Genomic DNA, 18,775 nt, shown 5'->3' on the forward strand with positions numbered 1-18,775 from the left:
CAAAATGCTGGCTTGCATCCATAGATGCTTCTCGAGCAAATCCCGGGACGTCGTTCTCCCCTTGTACTTGACCTTGGTGAGGCTGCAGCTGGAGTACTGTGTCCAAATAGAATGTGGAGAAGCTTGAGAGAGTTCAGAGAAGAGCCACGTACATCATCAGAGGTCAGAAAAACAGACCTTACGACGACAGGCTGAGAGCTATGGGACTCCTCAGCATGGAAAAACGCAGGCTTAGGGGTGATCTGATGGCCACCTATAAGTTTATCTGGGTGTCCACCAGAATCTGGGGGAAAGCTTGTTCACCAGAGCACCCCAAGGGATGATGAGGTCAAATGGTGATAAACTTCTGCAAGACTGATTCAGGCTGGACATAAGCAAGAATTTCTTTACTGTCTGAGCCCCCAAGGTCTGGAATAGACTGCCAGCGGAGGTGGTTCAAGCATCTACTTTGCCTTCAAGAGAAATTTGGATGTTTATCTTGCTAGGATCCTATGACCCCAGCTGACTTCCTGCCCCTGGGGCAGGGGGCTGGACTTGATGATCTTCCAAGGTCCCTTCCAGCCCAAACATCTATGAAATCTAGAGTGGCCCCTGCACTCTCTACCCACTGCAGCAGTCTGGCAGTGGGGGCTGCTGCCTGCCTGTGACCTGCTGCCACCTGCTACAGCATCCGCTCTCTTGGGGACCTGTGGCCCAATGTCTGCGTGTTTGCCACATATGGACAGGGACTACACAGCCACCTGGCAGTGGTATAGGCCACTGCAGCAGAGCTTCCTGCACTTCTGGGCCAGCTACCAGTGTGCCATGGCCACGCAGTTGGCCTTCAGGCAGCAGTGCAGTCGCATCTTCTGGTGGCCCTGCTTTGCCATCTAGGCAGCTATTGCCCAGAAGGTGTGCTCTGCAGTGGCCTGCTCTGAACTGTGAAAGCATGTCCTCTTGGCCCCAAAAGGCAAAGAGGTCAGCCACCTTGTCTGCCCTCCAGCTGGGTCCCCAGTGCTGGCCCTGGGCAGGCTCCTCTGTCCGGCTCTTGCCACTTGCCTCACCAGCAGAGGTCCTGCTGTTTCCTATTAAAACACTGCAAATTCTCTTGGTAAGAAACCCAGATTCTCTCATTAAAATGCTCAAAATTTGTGTTCTTCCAGGTATCAGATTTAGAGCCCACACTGCAAAGATGCAGTACAGGGAACATTTTTTTTGTTCTTGGTGTGCCTATTGCAGCATCTCAAACTGTTTTGAGATGCTGGAGGAGGCACAGGCTCGCTTGTCTAGATGTGCTCCATGGGGTGGTGGGTTGCACAGAGAGGAGCATTAACTCCCTTACCTCCATGAGGGACAGTTATGTGGAGTAATAGCTGAGTAATAGACTGCAGAACCACCAGCCCACCACAAGCTGTCACTGTGCCGCAAGCTTTAGTACTTCAAGACTCCATTGAATACCTTCAAAACAGCACTGTCCAGCTGAAGCCTCCTTATGAGCAAAAATTTGTTTTGGGCCCTATATCTGTGTCTGAGTCCTCTTGCCACTGCTTATGGCTTCACAATTAAACGGCTTGTTGTTTGGTCACTTTGGGGCATACATTTAAGTTAGTCTTGTTGAAACTGAAATTGGAGAATTTGTAAAAATGGAGGCCTGGAAGGAACCTTGAGACAGTCAGTGATAGGGTTCAAATGCACCTAACCTGTTCCTCAGGAAACGTTTGTCTAATCTAATCTGTTCTTAGTACCTGTTGCAGGCAGGGCTGTCTCTGGCGGGGGTGAATCAGGGCAACTGCCCCAGGCCCTGCACTTTGGGGGGCTGCATGGGGTGGAGTGGTGCAGTGGCTCTGCATTCAGCCACTTGCTACCCCCCCGCTGGCTCCTGTTGCCAATGGTGGCAGCAGCTTCTTCAGGTCTGGGACTGGAGCAGGGGCAGGGTCCCGCATGGGCTGATTTGCCCTGGGTCCTGCACCCTGCTCCGGTCACCTCTGGATGCAGGAGACTCCATGACCTCCCTGGGTAGCCTGTTCTATTGCTTCCCCGCAATTGGGGGACGTAATGTTGTACAGACATAGTCCTGCCTTTTCTCCCTCTCTTTCTCCCCCCCCCCCCCCGTCTCTTCCCTTCCCCACAAATATCTAACTTAAAACTTCCTTGCTAATTAAGCTGTTTTCTTTTTGTCCATGTCTACTGAGGGAAGGACAATAGATGTCCTCTTTGATAAATCTTACAACACAAAAATGGTTTGGTTTTCCCCATCATTTTACCTCCTCTGAAATAAATCAACCTGGTTCCTTCAACACTTCCACATCAATCATAGTTTCCTAACTGCTTTTCATCGCTGCTGCTTTCTTTTCTACTGTCTCCAATTAGTCTGTGTTTTAGAGAGCAGTTTCCAAACCTGGGTCCAGTACTCCAGCTGACTCCTCACAGGGGCAGAGTAGAACAGAATAATTACTTCCCCTGTCTAAAATACAATATTTTATGGTTTCTTTGTTTGCACATGGACTGCATCAAGTCCTGTCGCTGGTGATCCTTTATCTTTCAGTGCTGGCTACCTGGTTGTTCACTGTTGTTTCTGTGCCTTTGACTTCTCTGTTCCGGGTGTAGTACTTGGCACTCTGTGCATTTCAACTTTATCAACATGATTTTTTGACATGTTCCCTCAATTTATCAAGATCATTGGAATTTTGATTTTGTCTTCGCAATTGCTTGGAACCCCTCCCAGCTTACTCGCCTCAATAACTTCTAAGCACATGTTGAAGGAGATGTGTTTTTCAGAATGTTTCTTTCACATGGGGAAGAGAAACAGGAAACTGCCTAGACATGAAGTGCTGTCAATTGTCGAAAGTTAGTGAAATTAAAAAGATAAACTCTTGATACTGTCATAAAGCTTGGACCAAGAATCTCCTCCAGAGATAGGAGCCCCGATGTGCCAAGTGCTGCCCATGCACTGTAAGGGATGGTCCCTGCTCTCGGTGAGGGAGGGATGTGGATTGAAGGAAGACCCAGGTTTTAAGAGCCTGAGTTCAGCTTCTGTCCATGAAATTGTTAAGTTATGGAATACCAGAGTGAATGTCGTCATGGTCAGGTAGTCAGCTGACGCAAGTTTTACCAGCAGATCTTGAACTGAGGATGTTGAATGCAATCCATTTAAGGGCCCACCATCTCTTTGAACCCTAGTTGAGCAGAAGGAGGGAGCCTCTGCTACTAGTCCCTACCAAACTAGGAAAGTCTGCAACGCTGACTTCTTGGGGAGCTGTTCTTTTGATAGGCCAGGCATTTTAATTTGCACTAGCTAGTTGACATGGGAATCTGATCTCCATTATGCTGGCTTCCTCATACTCTGCCTTTTGTATCCCAGTCCCATTCTGGAAATACATTCAAGTCAGTTGCCCTCCACACCAAAACCCTCAACTACTTCTGATATTGCCCACTGGGAGAGAGAGTTGTGGTGCAGTTATTGTCCAGTATAAAACAAACAGCCATTTGCCGAAGAGCTGCTGGATGTTACCAGTGTCTTTGAACTGTCCAGTCTCTCAGGGTCACTTTAAGTGACATAATGTTGGTGGGTTTGTAGCCTTTGCGTTCTGCACTGACATAGCTTGCAAAGTCTTCCAGGCAGCTGAATGGAATAATCTGATGCATCACTCCCACCCCTGGCTTCTGTAATGATTTAGCCAGATGTCTCTTACATGCTTTTTAGTCCTGTTGTTACTAGACTCTATGATTCTAGGTTCTAAACTTTTTGTTCTGGGCTCCTGTCCCACCCTCCTTGCTGTAGTAACCTTATGACGTCCAGTCATACATTAATTCCAGGGTGCCAAAGTTACCTGTGGGCCAGATTGAGCCCTTGGAAGCCTATAATCTAGCCCCTAGTGCTACCATGGGTCTCGGAGTTGAAGCAGAGACGGCATGCAGGAGGTACCCAATGATCCTGTGTACTGCATGTGGTACCTGCTTGAGCTCATGTCCCGGAGTGGCTGCTGCAGGGCTGTGGCATACATGGCATCTGCTCCAGGCACTTCAGGAGGCATGCTGGATCCAGAATGCAGGGCTGGTCTGGAGGTGTGATCCAGGCAGTGAACTGGCCCTGTGCCACTCATCTGACCCATGAGGCCAGAAGAGTTTGACACCCTTGCATTAAGTGATGTACTTGCATGTTGCATGAGATTCCTTTCTCTGTGTGCAGTGTAACACATTCATTCTGGCTTTGTTTCTAAGGCTGTGCACACAGAGCAATGCATGTAAAGGGAGACAGGTGGAGTAGAAGATGGTGAGGTCTGAGATGGTACTTAGTTCTTGGCCAAGTTTTGCAGTTTGAAGCTGCTGTCTGCCAGAAAAGCTCTCGTCTCCTGAACAGCCGAACTTTACTGCTACGTAGTTCTTGGCCAAGTTTTGCAGTTTGAAGCTGCTGTCTGCCAGAAAAGCTCTCGTCTCCTGAACAGCCGAACTTTACTGCTACGTAGAAAGGCCCGTTGTGCCTGAGGAGCAAATCTGTTGATCCCTGAGAAGCAAATATGTTGACCAGCCATTATCCAGAAGTTTTAGGCAATTGACTGGCTATCCTGGGCCAAGGGCATTGAATGCCTTATGATAAGGGCCACTACCCTGAATATAATTCTGGTATCTTCCTAAAGAATAGGGAAGTTGTTCCCAGACACAGGTCTACAGGTCACCAGTGGTCTGTTTGGCCATGATGAGTGGCCTATGGATGGCATCGGTTCCCATCTCCTTTCAGTTTAGTGTTTGAGAATCCTTCATTGTCCATGGGAAAATTGAGGGTTGACAGAGATCCATTTATTTTAAACTCTTGGGACCCTCCAGGACGGAAACAGTCAAGGACAGGGTTGAGGTGCTAGCAGCAACTCATGTTGCTGTGGAGAGGTGTCCTGCAGCATTTCGTACTGGTTCCAGCAAGCTTCCAGAAGGGCAGCTGGCATCAAGCCCAGGTATACTGCAAGTGCTGAACAATTTAGAAGCTTTTAAGCTTTATAAGCTGACTCACTTCGGAGTATTAACTAGTTCTCTGTATGCCTGTCATGGGCAGTTCCTTTCCCCTGTGCAGCATCACACATCTGCCAAGGTGCATCACTTTTGCTTCCCTTTGAAGCATCAGAGCAAGTATTGGCATCAGGCTTAAGGGTAGTGATGACTCCAGTGCAAAATCCCACTTTTTAAGGCTAAAAGTTGACTTCAGACTGAAGAGAGAGAATCTACTTGAATACTTTTTTTTTTTCTGGCTGGACATTTTCAGGGACCATAGGCTGAAGTGCCTGGCACCCTCCAGTTCTTCTGAAAAGATCAGTAGTGACATATTAAGCAAAGCAGCAGATAAGAAGGTATTTTTCTGGCTTTTGATAACCAGCTGGCAAAATGAGGCAAAGTCAGCTCTAAGATCCTTGTTGCTGTTATAAACCTAATGCATTGCCCCTCCTCTCCACTTCTCTTGAATCTTGAGCTCTGTGCTGCTTATACTTTCTCTTTGCAATGCCTATATTTCAGTCACTAGGGACAGACCCAGGAACCCGCTGGGGAGTAGGACTTCTGTTCCCGGTGGCTTTGAGCCTTTACACTGATAGCTGTTGCTCTCTGCTTCCAAATAGGCAACTTCTCCTCTTGGCATTAAGGGTTGCTTGAGGCAAACAGGCAGGGAACTGCGGAAGATGCTTCTCAGCTGAGCGGAGATTAGAGAGCTGGGTATGCCATGGGATTTGTATCTGAGCTACCCTAAGCTTTTTTAAACAGGAGACACAGGGCAGGTATTAGCAAGGAGTTTAACTGTCATTAAATCAGCTTCCCCACCCTGTGTAAGCTCAGATGTGTCCCAAAGCAGACATTATTGAGGGATTCACTTAATTTTCAGGGCTGGGAGTGTTTTATAAACAATAGCTTGAAACATTCTTGTTAGGGTTAGCTATTGCTGGGCTATTCAGACTAGATGTTAACAGGGCATCAGGAATTATAGTGGCCAGGACATTTTCCTGGGTCTTTGTCATCCCACTTGCTGTTTTAGTTTAGATGCTTCAGGGCTGGAGCTAGCTGTAAAGCGGGGTTTCTAGTTCACAGGGAAATGCCTCCTACTCATGTTTCCCTCTCTGAAAATGTAGTTTCAGTTTGAGTAGGTTTGAGACCGAACACTTCTCAAGTGACTTCTGTGCCAGGAGCTCCCAGGATCCTGAAGCTGCTCAGTGACATCGATGTTCTTATCAGTTCCTGCAGGTGGCAGGTCCTTGGCAGTCCTATTGTGCTGATTGATTTGGAGCCACAGATCTCAGGAGCCCACCCCTGTGTAAGCTTAGTCCCAGCTTTGCAGCAGGGAGCCTGGAAGCTGAGAGCTCCTGTTCCACCCATGGTTCAGGGCTGCCAGGCCACTTGCTGGAGAGCTGGTAGCAGAGGTGCACTCTGAAGCCCCCATCTGCACAGTAGACAGCCTAGAAGCTCTGGTTTGCATATGCTTTGAGGGGGGTCTCTTTCTCCCCCCACAGCCCCTGGACTGTGTGTAGGAACCTTGCCTGGGATGTGCTCTAGCAATGCAGCCACTTCTTGAGAAATCACAATTAGAAGGCACCCTGACAGGGCAGGCTCTCGGCCCAGTGCTCTTTATCTGTCCATGGACTCTGTGCGTGCGTGCGCGCGCAGCTATCAGGCAGTTTGGCTGTTACCCATTTCCTAGCATGGACTGCTGCTCAGGACTAGTGCTGTCTGAGTATTGATCTGGACCAGACCTGCTTTTCTCTGAACAGTCTCTGCTGTAATGTGCCCACAGCATGAACTGCTTCTGTCAATGCATCTTTGGCAGAGTGAGAACAGCATTAATTAACACTGGCCTGGCTTTAGCTCAAGCAGTAGAGCAGGTGCTGAGATAAAATAGAGCATCCAATGGCCAGGGTCTGTCTTCCTCACTTCTGATGTGAAAAAAGAAGAGTCCAGAAAACAAAGGTCCCAGGTATTATCATCCCATTCTTCAGGGCAAAAGACTCCCGGCCCCAATGTCCACCACATGGCTTCTGTGAAGGGAAGAATGCCTATCCTCTTCACTGGGCCTAGGGAACTGGAGTGCTTCCCCATCTTTCCCTCCCTCCTCTCCGTCAGGATGGGTGGGACATCTTGGCTAATGCTGTTACAGAGTCCTTTAGGCGTGGGATTAGAAACTGAAGAAATATGGAGTGTGGAAGGGAGGGGGCTTTGAGGTGTGTACAGAGAAGAGAAATGAAAACCTATGAAGGGTGCAGCTATTTCTTTAAGGCTACCCCATTTTGTGCATCTCAGCTTTAGTGGAAGGCTCTTTGAATTGCTGGGAAAAGGGAGATTGCATTTGGAAAGAACGATCTTCCAGGGATTGCAGACTTTCCTCCACCTGAAGTCTGTAATCAGTTGGTTTTAAACAGAAAAGTAAAACTTTAACTGAAAGTGTGGCAGAGATTGTGGTGACAGCTGTTGGCTTGTATGTTCCTTTCTTTGTTTTCCTTGAAGGTGACAAAACATGGCCTGATTTAATACCATTGCTTAATACGGCCCCCTGATCCCCTGCTGTGGGTCTGACCTTGCTTCCACAGATGTGAAGCTGCAAACACCCAGGTACAGATGTTGAGAAACCTGTGCTGTTATCCAAGTGAGCATGGAAAGAACAGCAGGTTGGATATTTTTTTTCTGCTTTCCTGGGCTAGGTGTATTTATCAGGATGGCAGGTGAACTGAAGATGAGCTCCGAACAGTGTATTATGCATCGGATAGTCTAGGGGGAGAAATATATAAATTCAGGGTTGTTTCTTTTAAATTGAAGAGGAAATTCTGCAACTCAATAGCAGCCATAACTTTCTCATTTATTATGCTGTCAATCCCAAGGTACCCCAGAAAAAGCAGTTAAGCACTTAGCCCTAATTCTACTCCAAAAACTTAGCGTACATGTCCATCTCCTGCCTGTTTAAGGCTGAATATAGAAAGGCAAAATTAAAGGAACAGCTTAAAAAAGCCTTCCTTTGACATTAATGCAAGGCAGTTGGCAGAACATGAGAGAGCAGGGGGAAAACGTTCCTACTCAACACGAATGATTCTAGGAGAAGAAAATTGCACAATATCATGTCCAAGTTGCTGAAGATACCAACCAAGAATGCAGAAAATGACTAGGTCTAAATGTTTGGGATATGGGTATTGGGCATGTTCCTGTGGCAACAATGACACTGTCGCAAAGCATATTGTTAAGAGTTCAAAATCTTTTTCACAGTAATTGCTGGCCTCTGTCAGCTGAAAAAGCATCCTAGCCACAGGTTCCCAGTACCACTTGATAGTGATTTAGGACCATGCCTCTGTCTGGCTGCCAGAAGCATATTGAGACTTGTACTGAGCACAGGGAGGACCTTGGTAAAAATGTGACACGTATTACAGATCTGTAGGCTTTAAAGAGAGGACCTTATTTTGTAACTGCATTGATGGAGGTTTGGAGACATTTAGGAAGTCACCCTAGCTTCTAGTCTCTGGAACTCTTTCTTGACCTTACAGAACTGAAACACTGTTTGAGAGAAACTATAGAATATCTCTCTCCTAGCTTAGGTGAATGATTCCCCAGACGTGTTGCTTGAGCCCAGAACAGAAAGAAGAGTATAGGTGTGGCTGATGAAACATAAACCTAGGTTCTTCCCTTCAGTCATAATTGCTGAGAGAAGGGACCCAAATGTCTATCCCAGATCCTTGAACCAAAATGGCTAAATATCTGTGCAAGTGACGTTGCTTTATATGGAATAGATCTACTCAAGATTTGGCCCATTTGAGACCTGTCTTCCAGCTCCCCATCAGTCATTTGTGGCTTTAGTACATTTGAATGAGTTTAGTTAAAACATGGTACTGGGCTAGGTTCAAGGCAGGCAAGCAGAAATGTCAGATTATAAGGGCAGAATGTTAAGCCTAACTAGGTGGGACTGTTTCTGTGCCCTAGAGGTTGTACTTACAACTTTGCTACCTTTTTTAATTTTAGAGGATGCATGGTTTTGTGACTGAGGCTAAATCTGCTTATGAGGCTAATTACTGGGCCCTGACCATCTGAGTCAGTAGCTTTTGTGCTAACAGAGCTGGGGTTTTTAACATAGGCACTAGTGGATGATGTCTGTAGAACGAAGGTCTGACTGCAGATGATCCATTGCAACGTATCTTTTATATCAAAAACACAGGGCTCTGTTTTGTGAGAGATTGTACATGTAAATGCTTGTCTCTTTTTTTTTTTTTTTTTTTTTTGCCAGAGGTGGCATAGTGCCTCTCAGTCTTGAAAGTCCTGGCATTTTACAGCTGTAGTATCCAGAGTATTCCAACAGACTGCAATGCTGTAGTGCTGTTCCACTCCTTGGGCTTTCAGCAGGAGCACACTGTCTTTTTCTTGCTGGTCTGACATGGGCTAGAGCTCTAAGATTTGCTTCTAGTTTCAGCTTTTCCATCTGGTATGATATACTTCCATGTCCATGCAGTAGACTGGGGTGGCCAGCTCATGGCATGTGTGCCACAAGTGGCACAGGCAGCCTGTGGGTGGCATCCAGCAGATTGGGGAGGGGACAGGCAGGACAGGACATATAGGGCAGCAAATAGAATGCAAAACAATACATTGGGCCTGTAACACAGAGCAGGGGAGCAGAAAGCAGAGCAGCCTATCAAGAAGGGGAGAGGAATTGGCATGGCACTTGGAGAATATGGAGCTAGCTTGTGACATGCCTGCCAAAAAGGCTGTCCCTAACTATAGTAGATGGTCAGCAGCTTAGGGGAAAATTCAGATAAGTGGTCCTATGATGTGTGCTTTTACAATTGTGTGTTGTCCCTGGAGCCTACAAATGCCACTTTCTCTAATCGGAGTGTCTTACTGCGTGCTGATCTGCTGTGGAGGAGAGCAGGTAGGGAAAGAAAGTTATTACTACCTGGCAGCCAGCATGTCAGTTACTACATTTAGACATAAGGCATTCTGTCTGTCATGGCACAGAGCTAAAATACCATGTCTGTTTATGTAGTATTGTAAATGTATGTGGTACTGAACTGCAGGCACCAGATACAAGTCCACACCCAAAGTGTCGACAGCTTAAAATTGAGGAACAGGCTGTGCTGCAAAATGGCATGCAGCAGCTGGAAAACTTTGAGGCAGGAGCTTTTGAACAGAAAGTTAAAGTGACAATTTTTTTTTTTAGTCCCTCCCCCCCCCCGGGAACATCCTGTGTAGGACACGGACCATCAGTGAAGAGGCTGGTAAAAGAGACAAAGGATACAATAACAAGGAGCTTGATGGAACATAACAAATGGGGAACAGCATCGGAGGTAGCATGGGCACTAAGGAGTACAGTTGACAGTCCAGAGGTCACAAGTTAAATGCCATAGCAGAAGTGCTCATGGCATAACCCTGTCAGATTCCAACAAATTTGTGAATTGTACTAAAAAGCTTGTCACAAGGACACGAAAAAGGAAGAAAGCAGCATGCCGCTTCCTGAGCGTTCCAGATGCCCCAGTATAAAATCTAGTAACTGCCATTATACAGTCTGAATATCTTGGTCTCCAGGTTGTGTTAAATGGGGCAGTTGACCACACTCCTGCTATGTTGTTAATGTAATGCAGGACATATAAGGACACGATTTGGTATCTATAATCCATTGCATTTTGCTGGGATTGCAATGGCATCATTAAAGCACCACAGAAGTGAAGAGCACTTCCCACTCCATTTGCTCTTTAACTGGAAACAGAAATCATTCACCTGTTGGTGCTGGCTGCACTAGCAGGTTGATGCAACTTAAACTGAAGCTAAGGCTTTGTGGCTGCTTGCAGACATTAAAAAAAACCCCAAAAAAGCACATGTTTTCCTGGAAGCAGCAGCACGTTACTTTGACCCAGTTCTGCAGCATCTGTATAGATCAGGGTCTTCAGTGGAGCTTTTTGGCACTTTTATCTAAAGCTGAGTCAATTGGCTATTACTGGGGTTTTCAGCCTTTTTGGGTTAATGTACCCCCAGCGGCCAAACACAGAACAGTGTACCCCAGGCAGCCAGACAAGGAGTGGGCAGGCTGTGGATGGACACTAAGTGGGACAGGGCGTGGCGGCGCTCTGTCCCTGCCCACCTGTGTGGACCCTCTAGAGCCTTCTCAAGTATCCCTGGGGGTACATGTAACACTGGTTGACATCCCATGGGCTATTAAATAAGTGCCCAAAAAGCCCTACTAAAGTGCCCAGTCTGTACAGACAGCAGGCAAGCCAGTTCAGCTAATGCACTGCCTCTTCTGGGCATGTGCTGAGCTTAAAGTAAAGCGCTGTTTGGTTTGGTTTTGTGTTTTAAGAAGCAGCCTGTGTTCTCTGACTTAGTGTGTGTGTAAGCTGATTAGCAGTCTTTTTGGGCAAGCTGCTTTTCTGTTTCCCTTGCAAACCTTTGTCATGTCTATTCATACTTTGCAATTTGAGGCCTGGTCTCATGTTCTGTGCATATGAATATTGCTTATTGCAATGGGGTATGGATCCCAGATGGTGCCTTGAAGTTCTGTATTATGCTAAGAACACAGTGGGTGTATGTCTCAGTACTCAGGTGCTCAAAATTGCAACAAATTAAAATAAACCTGAAAAGCCTTGAAACTAAAACCCCAAATCTGCATTGGTGGACTTAGAGCAGGAGCAGGCAATTATTTTGGGCAGAGGGCCGTTTACTGTGTTTTGGCAAGCCATCAAATGCCACGTGACAGGCAGCCCAGGGCAGATAAATATTAATTTTCTAAATTTTTTAGGGGCCCCACAGGCCAGATAGAATGGCCTGGCGGGCCACATCTGGTCCCTGGGCCACATTTTGCCCATCCCTGACTTAGAGACTGGTCATTTACCTCCTTAGTGACTGGTTCAGATTGAGAGAGATGGGAAATTGCTATTTTCCTAGGCAGTTACAGTATACAAGTCCTTATTATTTAAAATAGTAAGAGCTGTCAGGTTGTTTGTGTCTAGAGTCGAAAGCATTGCAAACTCGCTCCTCTTTTTACCATCAGATTTGTTCACTGCTTATATTTAAAGAGTTGATGTGGCCCAGGCCTGGTCTTAAAAGGAGTGGGCAGTGGGTAGGAAAGAAGCAGACAGCAAAGTAACCAGGGAGGGCAGAGTGGAATTTGGAATTAATTATGAGAAGGGTGGTGAGGGGAAAGGCAATTGTTCTGAAGAGTGGAAGAGCCTAATGAGAATACCTTGGGGGGGGGGGGAAAGAAAAATAAAAGGGGGGGGGAAGTATAGGAAAACTGTCCTGAAGACAGTGCACTGATGTACAGCAGGGATGATAGAAGAGCCCTTTTTAAGGCTTGTTCTGCATTTTAATCTGGTTTCAATGTGGCTAGGATGTTTTCATTGCAAACAAAATGGAAACTCCTCCTACTGTTCCTCAAGAAGGAAGTGACAGCTACTCTGGGCATCCATCTCGATTAAGAGCCTGGGGAACCCGCTTGCTTTCCCTTTCACAAACTGACAGGTACACACCACAGCTGGCAGCGGTAGGCAGTCTGGCTGGCAGTGCAGGGAAGTATAGGAGTGAATGACCTTAGAGACTGAGCTCCATTCCCATTGCTAGTGGGTGCTGGCAGGACCATGCCTGGGGAAGCTTTGCCTGGCACTCCCCTGGCTGCTCCTGTGGATGAATAGAAAGCGCCAGTCTCCAGGGCTGGCAGCTCTGGCACATCTCACCAGTGCTAAACTTGCAAGAGCATGTTCTTGCATTAATAGAGTATCCCCACAGGATGTGCCAGCACAGTAAAGCACTCAAGCAGATCTAAATCTAGGGTAGTGTGTTACGTGAAAGTAATTGCTTCTGACATCTTCCCTGATGTCACCACTGAGCTCCTGCATCATAGACAAGGAAGCATTAATGCAATGCTGTTGTTTCTCCTATGAAGCTTCTGTTCTAGCCTAGCTGGCAACTTAAAACAGATGCATGGCTCAGACCCTTGTTCATCTCCATAAACATGCTGTGCCGATCTCCCTCCTGTTATCTGAAGGCCACTGTATTATGGGTCTGGATTAAAAAACAATTGCTCTGGTATAAATGAAATGAGGACACCATGAGAAATATAGAGTGCCAGCAGTATCCACCCAGACTTCCATGAAAGGCTGTCAGCCTGACCCTTTCTAGTAGGGCTCAGCTCCTACTAACTGAAAATTAGAGTGTTTAGCACCTTTGGAAATACTTTCCACCACCACCTTTGTCTCCAGGTAACATCTCCCAAGAACTTTAGCTCAGACTTTTCTGCTTTCATTTCTTTGGGTAAAATGGACAATGGCTGCTTGTTCTAGAGAGGGGCCTGAGATTAGATTAGTGTGAATAAGGTGCAAAAGCTGCTTGCAGCCGTGGGAGGGGGAAACCCAACAAAAAATGTGATTTACCGGAAGCAGCAGTGCATTAGTTCAACCTGGCTCCGCAGCATCTGTATAGATTGGGTGTTTCTGCAGGGCTTTTTGGCGCTTTTATCTAAAGCTGATTCAATCAACTATTAGATAAGTGCCAAAAAAGTCCCACTAAAGCACCTGATCTATACAAATGCTGCAGATCTGGGTCGAACTAATGTGCTGCCTCTTCTGGGCAGGCCTTGGCTCAGCATGGAAGCTCACCAAGTTTAAAGTAAAGCACAGTTTGGTTGGTTTTTTTCCATGTCTGCAAGCAGCCTAAGTGTCTTCCCTATCTCATTCTTCTTCTCAGCCTTCTCTGGTTAATGCCCATTTAATATGGAAAATATGAAGATAGTGCTGTTTTTTCAGTAATGTGAGCATTTTTGTGGTGGAAGTGAAGCAGCGTCTCCTTGTGGTTTAAAGAGCAGGTGTTCTCTTCATCTGGGCAGGTTTGGCAGGAAAGGGATTGAGATGAATGAAAATTAACTGAACTGTGTGTAGAAAACATTTTAACTTTACTTTTATTAGGAATCTGATCAAAAATCTTGTTTTCCCTTTTAAATTTAGATGAAAATCTTCCACTTTTGGGAGATCTGGACCCTAATATATAACTCCTTTCTAGAGCAGCAAATAGAGCTGATGGCTCCTTCTTTTTAATGGTTACATACTGGATAAGTTGGCCACTGGCTATGGCCTCTAACATCAAAGCTAAACTCGTTCAAAAAACTTGAAACAAAATAAAAAGGTCCAAACATCTGTTATACGTGGTAGATCAAACAACTAAATATTCATATAGCCACTAAGGGGCAAGGTAGCCTCTTCTCACAATGTGTGTCGAGGGGAAGATCAAACCCTTAATAGCAACTGCATTCAAAAACCATGCAGAGGATTTTTGCATAAAACTACATTTGAAGAAATTCCTGCAAATTAGATGTAATCACAAGAGTTCAAAACAAATTCAGGGTATCTCCATCAGATAGGTAGGGCAATTGACACCTACCTCTTAGGCATTTATTAAGCAATCTTCCCTCAAATGCAAAATTCAGCCCCAGTTGGTGACACTTTCCTCCACCCATGGAAGGCTGCCAGCCCCAGCAGATAGGGTTGGTGGTTAGCTTCCCCATGAACCTGTGGCAGTAGCTTGTACAGCTTGATTTAAGCCAGGCAACATGGAAATTAGCTCCTGCAGCTTCCTGGAGGTAAGTCTGTGGGATGTGGGGAATAGTACAGGCAATAAATATGTCAGGGGAACATGGGTGGGCACATGCCCCCCCAGACTTGTACACCCACAGTGGGCAGAGGGCTGCAGCTTGGCCAGACCAGCATGGGTAGGACCCAGTGCAAGAAGACAGCACTGGGCAATGAGACTTGTGGCTGTCATCACTGCCGGGATCTCCATACCACTGAGGGGGCGACTCTTCCCCTCATCTCTTTCTACTACCAGCTGCTCTCCTCAGACTGTGGCTCTATCCTGCCACCATGGCCCAGCTGCTGCTGCTGTTCCCCACAGGCAGTGCCTCTACCCCAGAAGGGAGGTAGGGTGGCAGGCTGTGCAGGCAGCCTAAGGGAATTGGAGGTGGTGGCCAGGCCAAGGTGATGGGGAAGAGCTATGACCCAGTGTACGAGTGACTGTCAGCAGAAGGAGGTGAGGGGAGCATGGCCCCTCCCATCCATTACTCTTTGTACCACTGGCAGCACAGCTGGCACAGAGTTCCTGGCTGTGGCAGTGACAGCAACAAGTCTTGCCACCCTGTGCCAAGTCCCACCAGCTAGACTGCAGAGGCAGTTCCTGCCCTTACCAGGCTGTAGCCCTGTGCCTGCTGTGGGTGCACAAATGGAGGGGCTCATGCCCCCCCCCCCATACACACCCTACCCCACACACTGTAAGGCTGGGGCCTGGGGGCAGGGGGGAAGCAAGTTTGGAGTGAGGGGCACCAGCAGGGGTGCGGGGCTGTGGGTTGGGAGTGAGGGGCATCAGCAGGGCCAAGGGGCTCTCAGTTGGGTGTGAGAGACCCTGGCAATTTGCATTGTGCAAATTGCACAATGATGAATGTCACTTGGGAGTAATGGAGGGCCACAGGTTGATATTGCTGTTAATGTTTTCCTGTTGTTAATTATGTCTAAAATTAAGACTGTTCAGTTGCTTTAACTTGTCATGTGTAATAAATATTTTGGGGCCAAAATACTTGCATGTTTTCTACTTAAACTATTTACTGGGTCAGGACTGACCATCAATGTTTACTAATGCATCATGGTACAAAAAAGGTTGAGAAGAACCACTGGACTAGATGACTTTCTGAGGTCCCTTCTAACCCTAATTTTCTGTTTCTATGATCAGTCTCATGCTAAATTCAGATTAGCAGACCGAGGTTTTATTGGTATAGTGATCTGTATATTACATGCTAACCTTATTTCACTGCCTTCCTTCCCTCCTACACTTGGTGCAATAGGAGACAGATTTGCTGTGGACAAACTCATTGGCTCTGCTTTGTGCTTCTGCATGTAACTCTGCAGGACAAAAGCACAGGCTGTCAGGTTCAGAGGGGGGACGTAATATCTAGAAGAAAGAACATTGGGGTCAGGCTGCTGGCCTGGCTTGGAGCAGGAAGGAGGATTGCAGGCCTTTTGGGGCAGGGACTGTGTTCATTCTGTACAAATGTCTAGTCTCCAGCACAGGGGGGTGGTGGTCCATGACTGGGCCTCCTAGGTGCTGTGGTCATACAAATAAGAAGTCATCTGTGTTTCTGTCTTTTTTTCCTACAGTTCTGACAAAGTACAGGTCACACTTAACCTTGATGGAATAGTTCAGGTGCTGGACTATCACCTTCATGACACATCCACTGGGATGATGACCAGAATTGCAGTTCTGAAATGGCTCTATCACTTGTACATCAAGACTCCTCGTAAAGTAAGTGTGGAGTTTGCTTAGTCATTGATACAAAAGCCTGTTGCCAGCTTCAGTCTAGTTGCAGGTGAACGCTTAAGTCCCTATTGCCTAGCCGGTGCGTAATCCGTTTAGCTCACTGACTGCCATTCTTTGCAGTCTCAGCTGGGACTGAAGCTGGGGGTGGGGTGGGGAACGGAGCATTACACTCTAGAGGTGAGATGTATTAGCTGGGTTCTGCTGTGGAGAATGCTGGGTTCAACTATGGCTATTATAGCAAGATTCTGCAGTAGTCAGTTGGGGCCAGACTCAAATTGTAGTCGGGCTTTTGAGGTGTGATGCTGGATATGGGGATGAAGCCATAGGTATAAGTGGGGAGCTGTAAGGGGATGAAGCCATAGGTATAAGTGGGGAGCTGGAAGACTGATAGAGCTATACAGGAAGTGCTGTGTACTTAGCTTTTGTCAGAGCCATCATTCTCAGTGCATTCATCACCCTAAGGTATATGAACAGTCATGGGCCTTTTAGTTTCTTTCTAAAAGTTCAGTAAGCCCAGCTGGGCTGCCCAACATTAAAAGGCCAATGAAGCTGGAAAAAGCTCTGCATGAAGACCTGAGCAATGGATCTTTGTTCCAAATAAGCCAGTCTTCTTGTGGGACAAAGCTTCTGCTCTGCTTCTAAACTGACTTCCCAGGTTTCCACTTGCTTGGAAGTCAGTATTTGTGTTCTTCAGCCAGTCATCGCATGTGCCTTGGCCATTCAGGTTCTGTCTTCCCCTACCTTCATTGATGGGAGAGGGTGGCCACAGAACTCCCCAAATGAGCACCACTCCACTGTGGGCACTGGACTGCTAGGGAAGTCCTTCTGAAGGAGAACACCTCAGTGCAAAGGGGGTTGGTGCTGATCTGAGGAGACCTGCCCTTTTCAGCAGTTCTTCCCTAAAGACTGAAGCTTTGGACTCCAGTGAGACCAAGTGATGCAGTAGGTATATGTAGGTTCTGTGTTATCAGGGCCCAAACCCATGTGCTAAAAGCATCTGTATTGCTTATGTGCCATGCTTGGGATCATCTCTATGAAGCACACACTTCCCACTTGCTGTTCCTCCACACTTGTCTCATCTCAGAAGTCAGATGGTGTAAGCATGTCCCTGCAGTCCCTGCCCTGAACAGAGTATAGTGCCATGTGTACCAGCAGGGCTGTAGTGAACACATGCAGTGTTCACATGTGTGCATTTATGTACACCAGTCTTAACTTAAGCTTTTAAGAATGTTTGGGAGGGGAGAGGGAAGAAGCTTGCTTGGCCTTTATAGACTGATGTTGTTTCAAGGACACGTGAAGGGGAAAGCCCCCTTTCCCCTCCAGGTGTAGCCTTGCCACTCCTCAAATGTACTCCAATCCTTGTGGAGCACTTTGGCCAATTCTCTGGTGGGAGCAGCTGCCTTTGCATATCAGGTCTTGTTAACCGTAAGCCTAATTAGAAGGGAGGTGGAAGCTGATAGAAAGCACACTAGCAGCAGCTTCTCATGGTAAGAGGCTTAAAAAATCACCCCTCTTCCACCCCCCCTGCATTTCCCACCCTTACTGTCTTCCAAAAACTACCTGAGGTCTCATAAAGACTCTCTCTTTATGTCTTTCCTGGTCTTCCCTCTTGGGGAGGGTAGCAAAGTGCTGCTCTTGCCCCATGCTAAAAATTTTCTTTCTAATCACACAGGTATTTAATCAGCTCAGCAGGCCAGTAACCATGTGTCCTTCTGGGATTGTACATATTTTCCTATTAAGTTTGCTATTGATACATTTAGCAGAGCCATCTGTATTTCATTATCAACTTCAAAGGGCTTGCTAGCTAGCTTAGGTAGTAGGGAATTTTCCAGGTAAAAATGGAAGACTCCTGTAAAGAGGCAGTAACCCACTGCGTTAGTGTCCTGCTATCTGAGTGGGTAAGGGGGGCTCCAGGCTTTTAGTGACTTCATGCGTCTTGTCTTTGTTTTCAGATGTTCCGGCACACGGACAGCCTCTTCCCCATTTTGCTTCGAACACTATCAGATGAATCGGATGAAGTGAGTTTCCCACTTCATGCAGAAGTCCTCTTAAATGTCCTTGCCAGTTGTCAGACTGTCATCTGAACTCTGGATTAGCCTCTGCCAGTACAGATGGGTGGGAAAGCATTAGCATGTTGTATCAGCTCCTCAGTGGAGCCTTATCACAGTCAGCCCAGAAGAGTATAATAGCCCTTTTGGTTTCAAAGAGTTTTGTGTGTGACTCTATCCAGTGTCATCTCTTAAGTTTGAGTTGATTGTATGTAAGCTAGTGTCTGGCTTCCAGTTCCACTGACTGCCATTCATACCTCTGCCTTCAATGTGTGAACTTTTTAACCTCAACAGGCTGGTAACCCTAACCTTAAGAGCTAAATGCCAATGCAGCCTTTTGTTCCTGGCAGGCTATCGTGGAAGGGCATGAGGGTCACCACTGCTCTCATTCCTGTTCTGCTCCATATGTGCATAGGAGAGGGAGTCAGAGTCACCTTGCACAAGGCTAACGATATCCTGGA

The 18,775-nt window shown here is 46.8% G+C and overlaps 1 protein-coding gene across 1 annotated transcript in view; it reads left to right on the top strand.

Annotated features, from left to right (window-relative positions):
- Positions 1 to 18,775, top strand: part of VAC14 (Vac14, PIKFYVE complex component) — a 193,695-nt gene that overhangs the window by 30,951 nt on the left and 143,969 nt on the right. The window contains exons 11-12 of the mRNA XM_019535581.1: positions 16,107 to 16,251; positions 18,219 to 18,284. Of these exons, the coding sequence (XP_019391126.1) occupies positions 16,107 to 16,251; positions 18,219 to 18,284 (211 nt within the window). The remainder of the gene's footprint in view (positions 1 to 16,106; positions 16,252 to 18,218; positions 18,285 to 18,775) is intronic.

This window comes from Crocodylus porosus, unplaced genomic scaffold, assembly GCF_001723895.1.
Source record: "Crocodylus porosus isolate Cpor-Errol unplaced genomic scaffold, CroPor_comp1, whole genome shotgun sequence".
Taxonomy (NCBI): Eukaryota; Metazoa; Chordata; order Crocodylia; family Crocodylidae; genus Crocodylus; species Crocodylus porosus.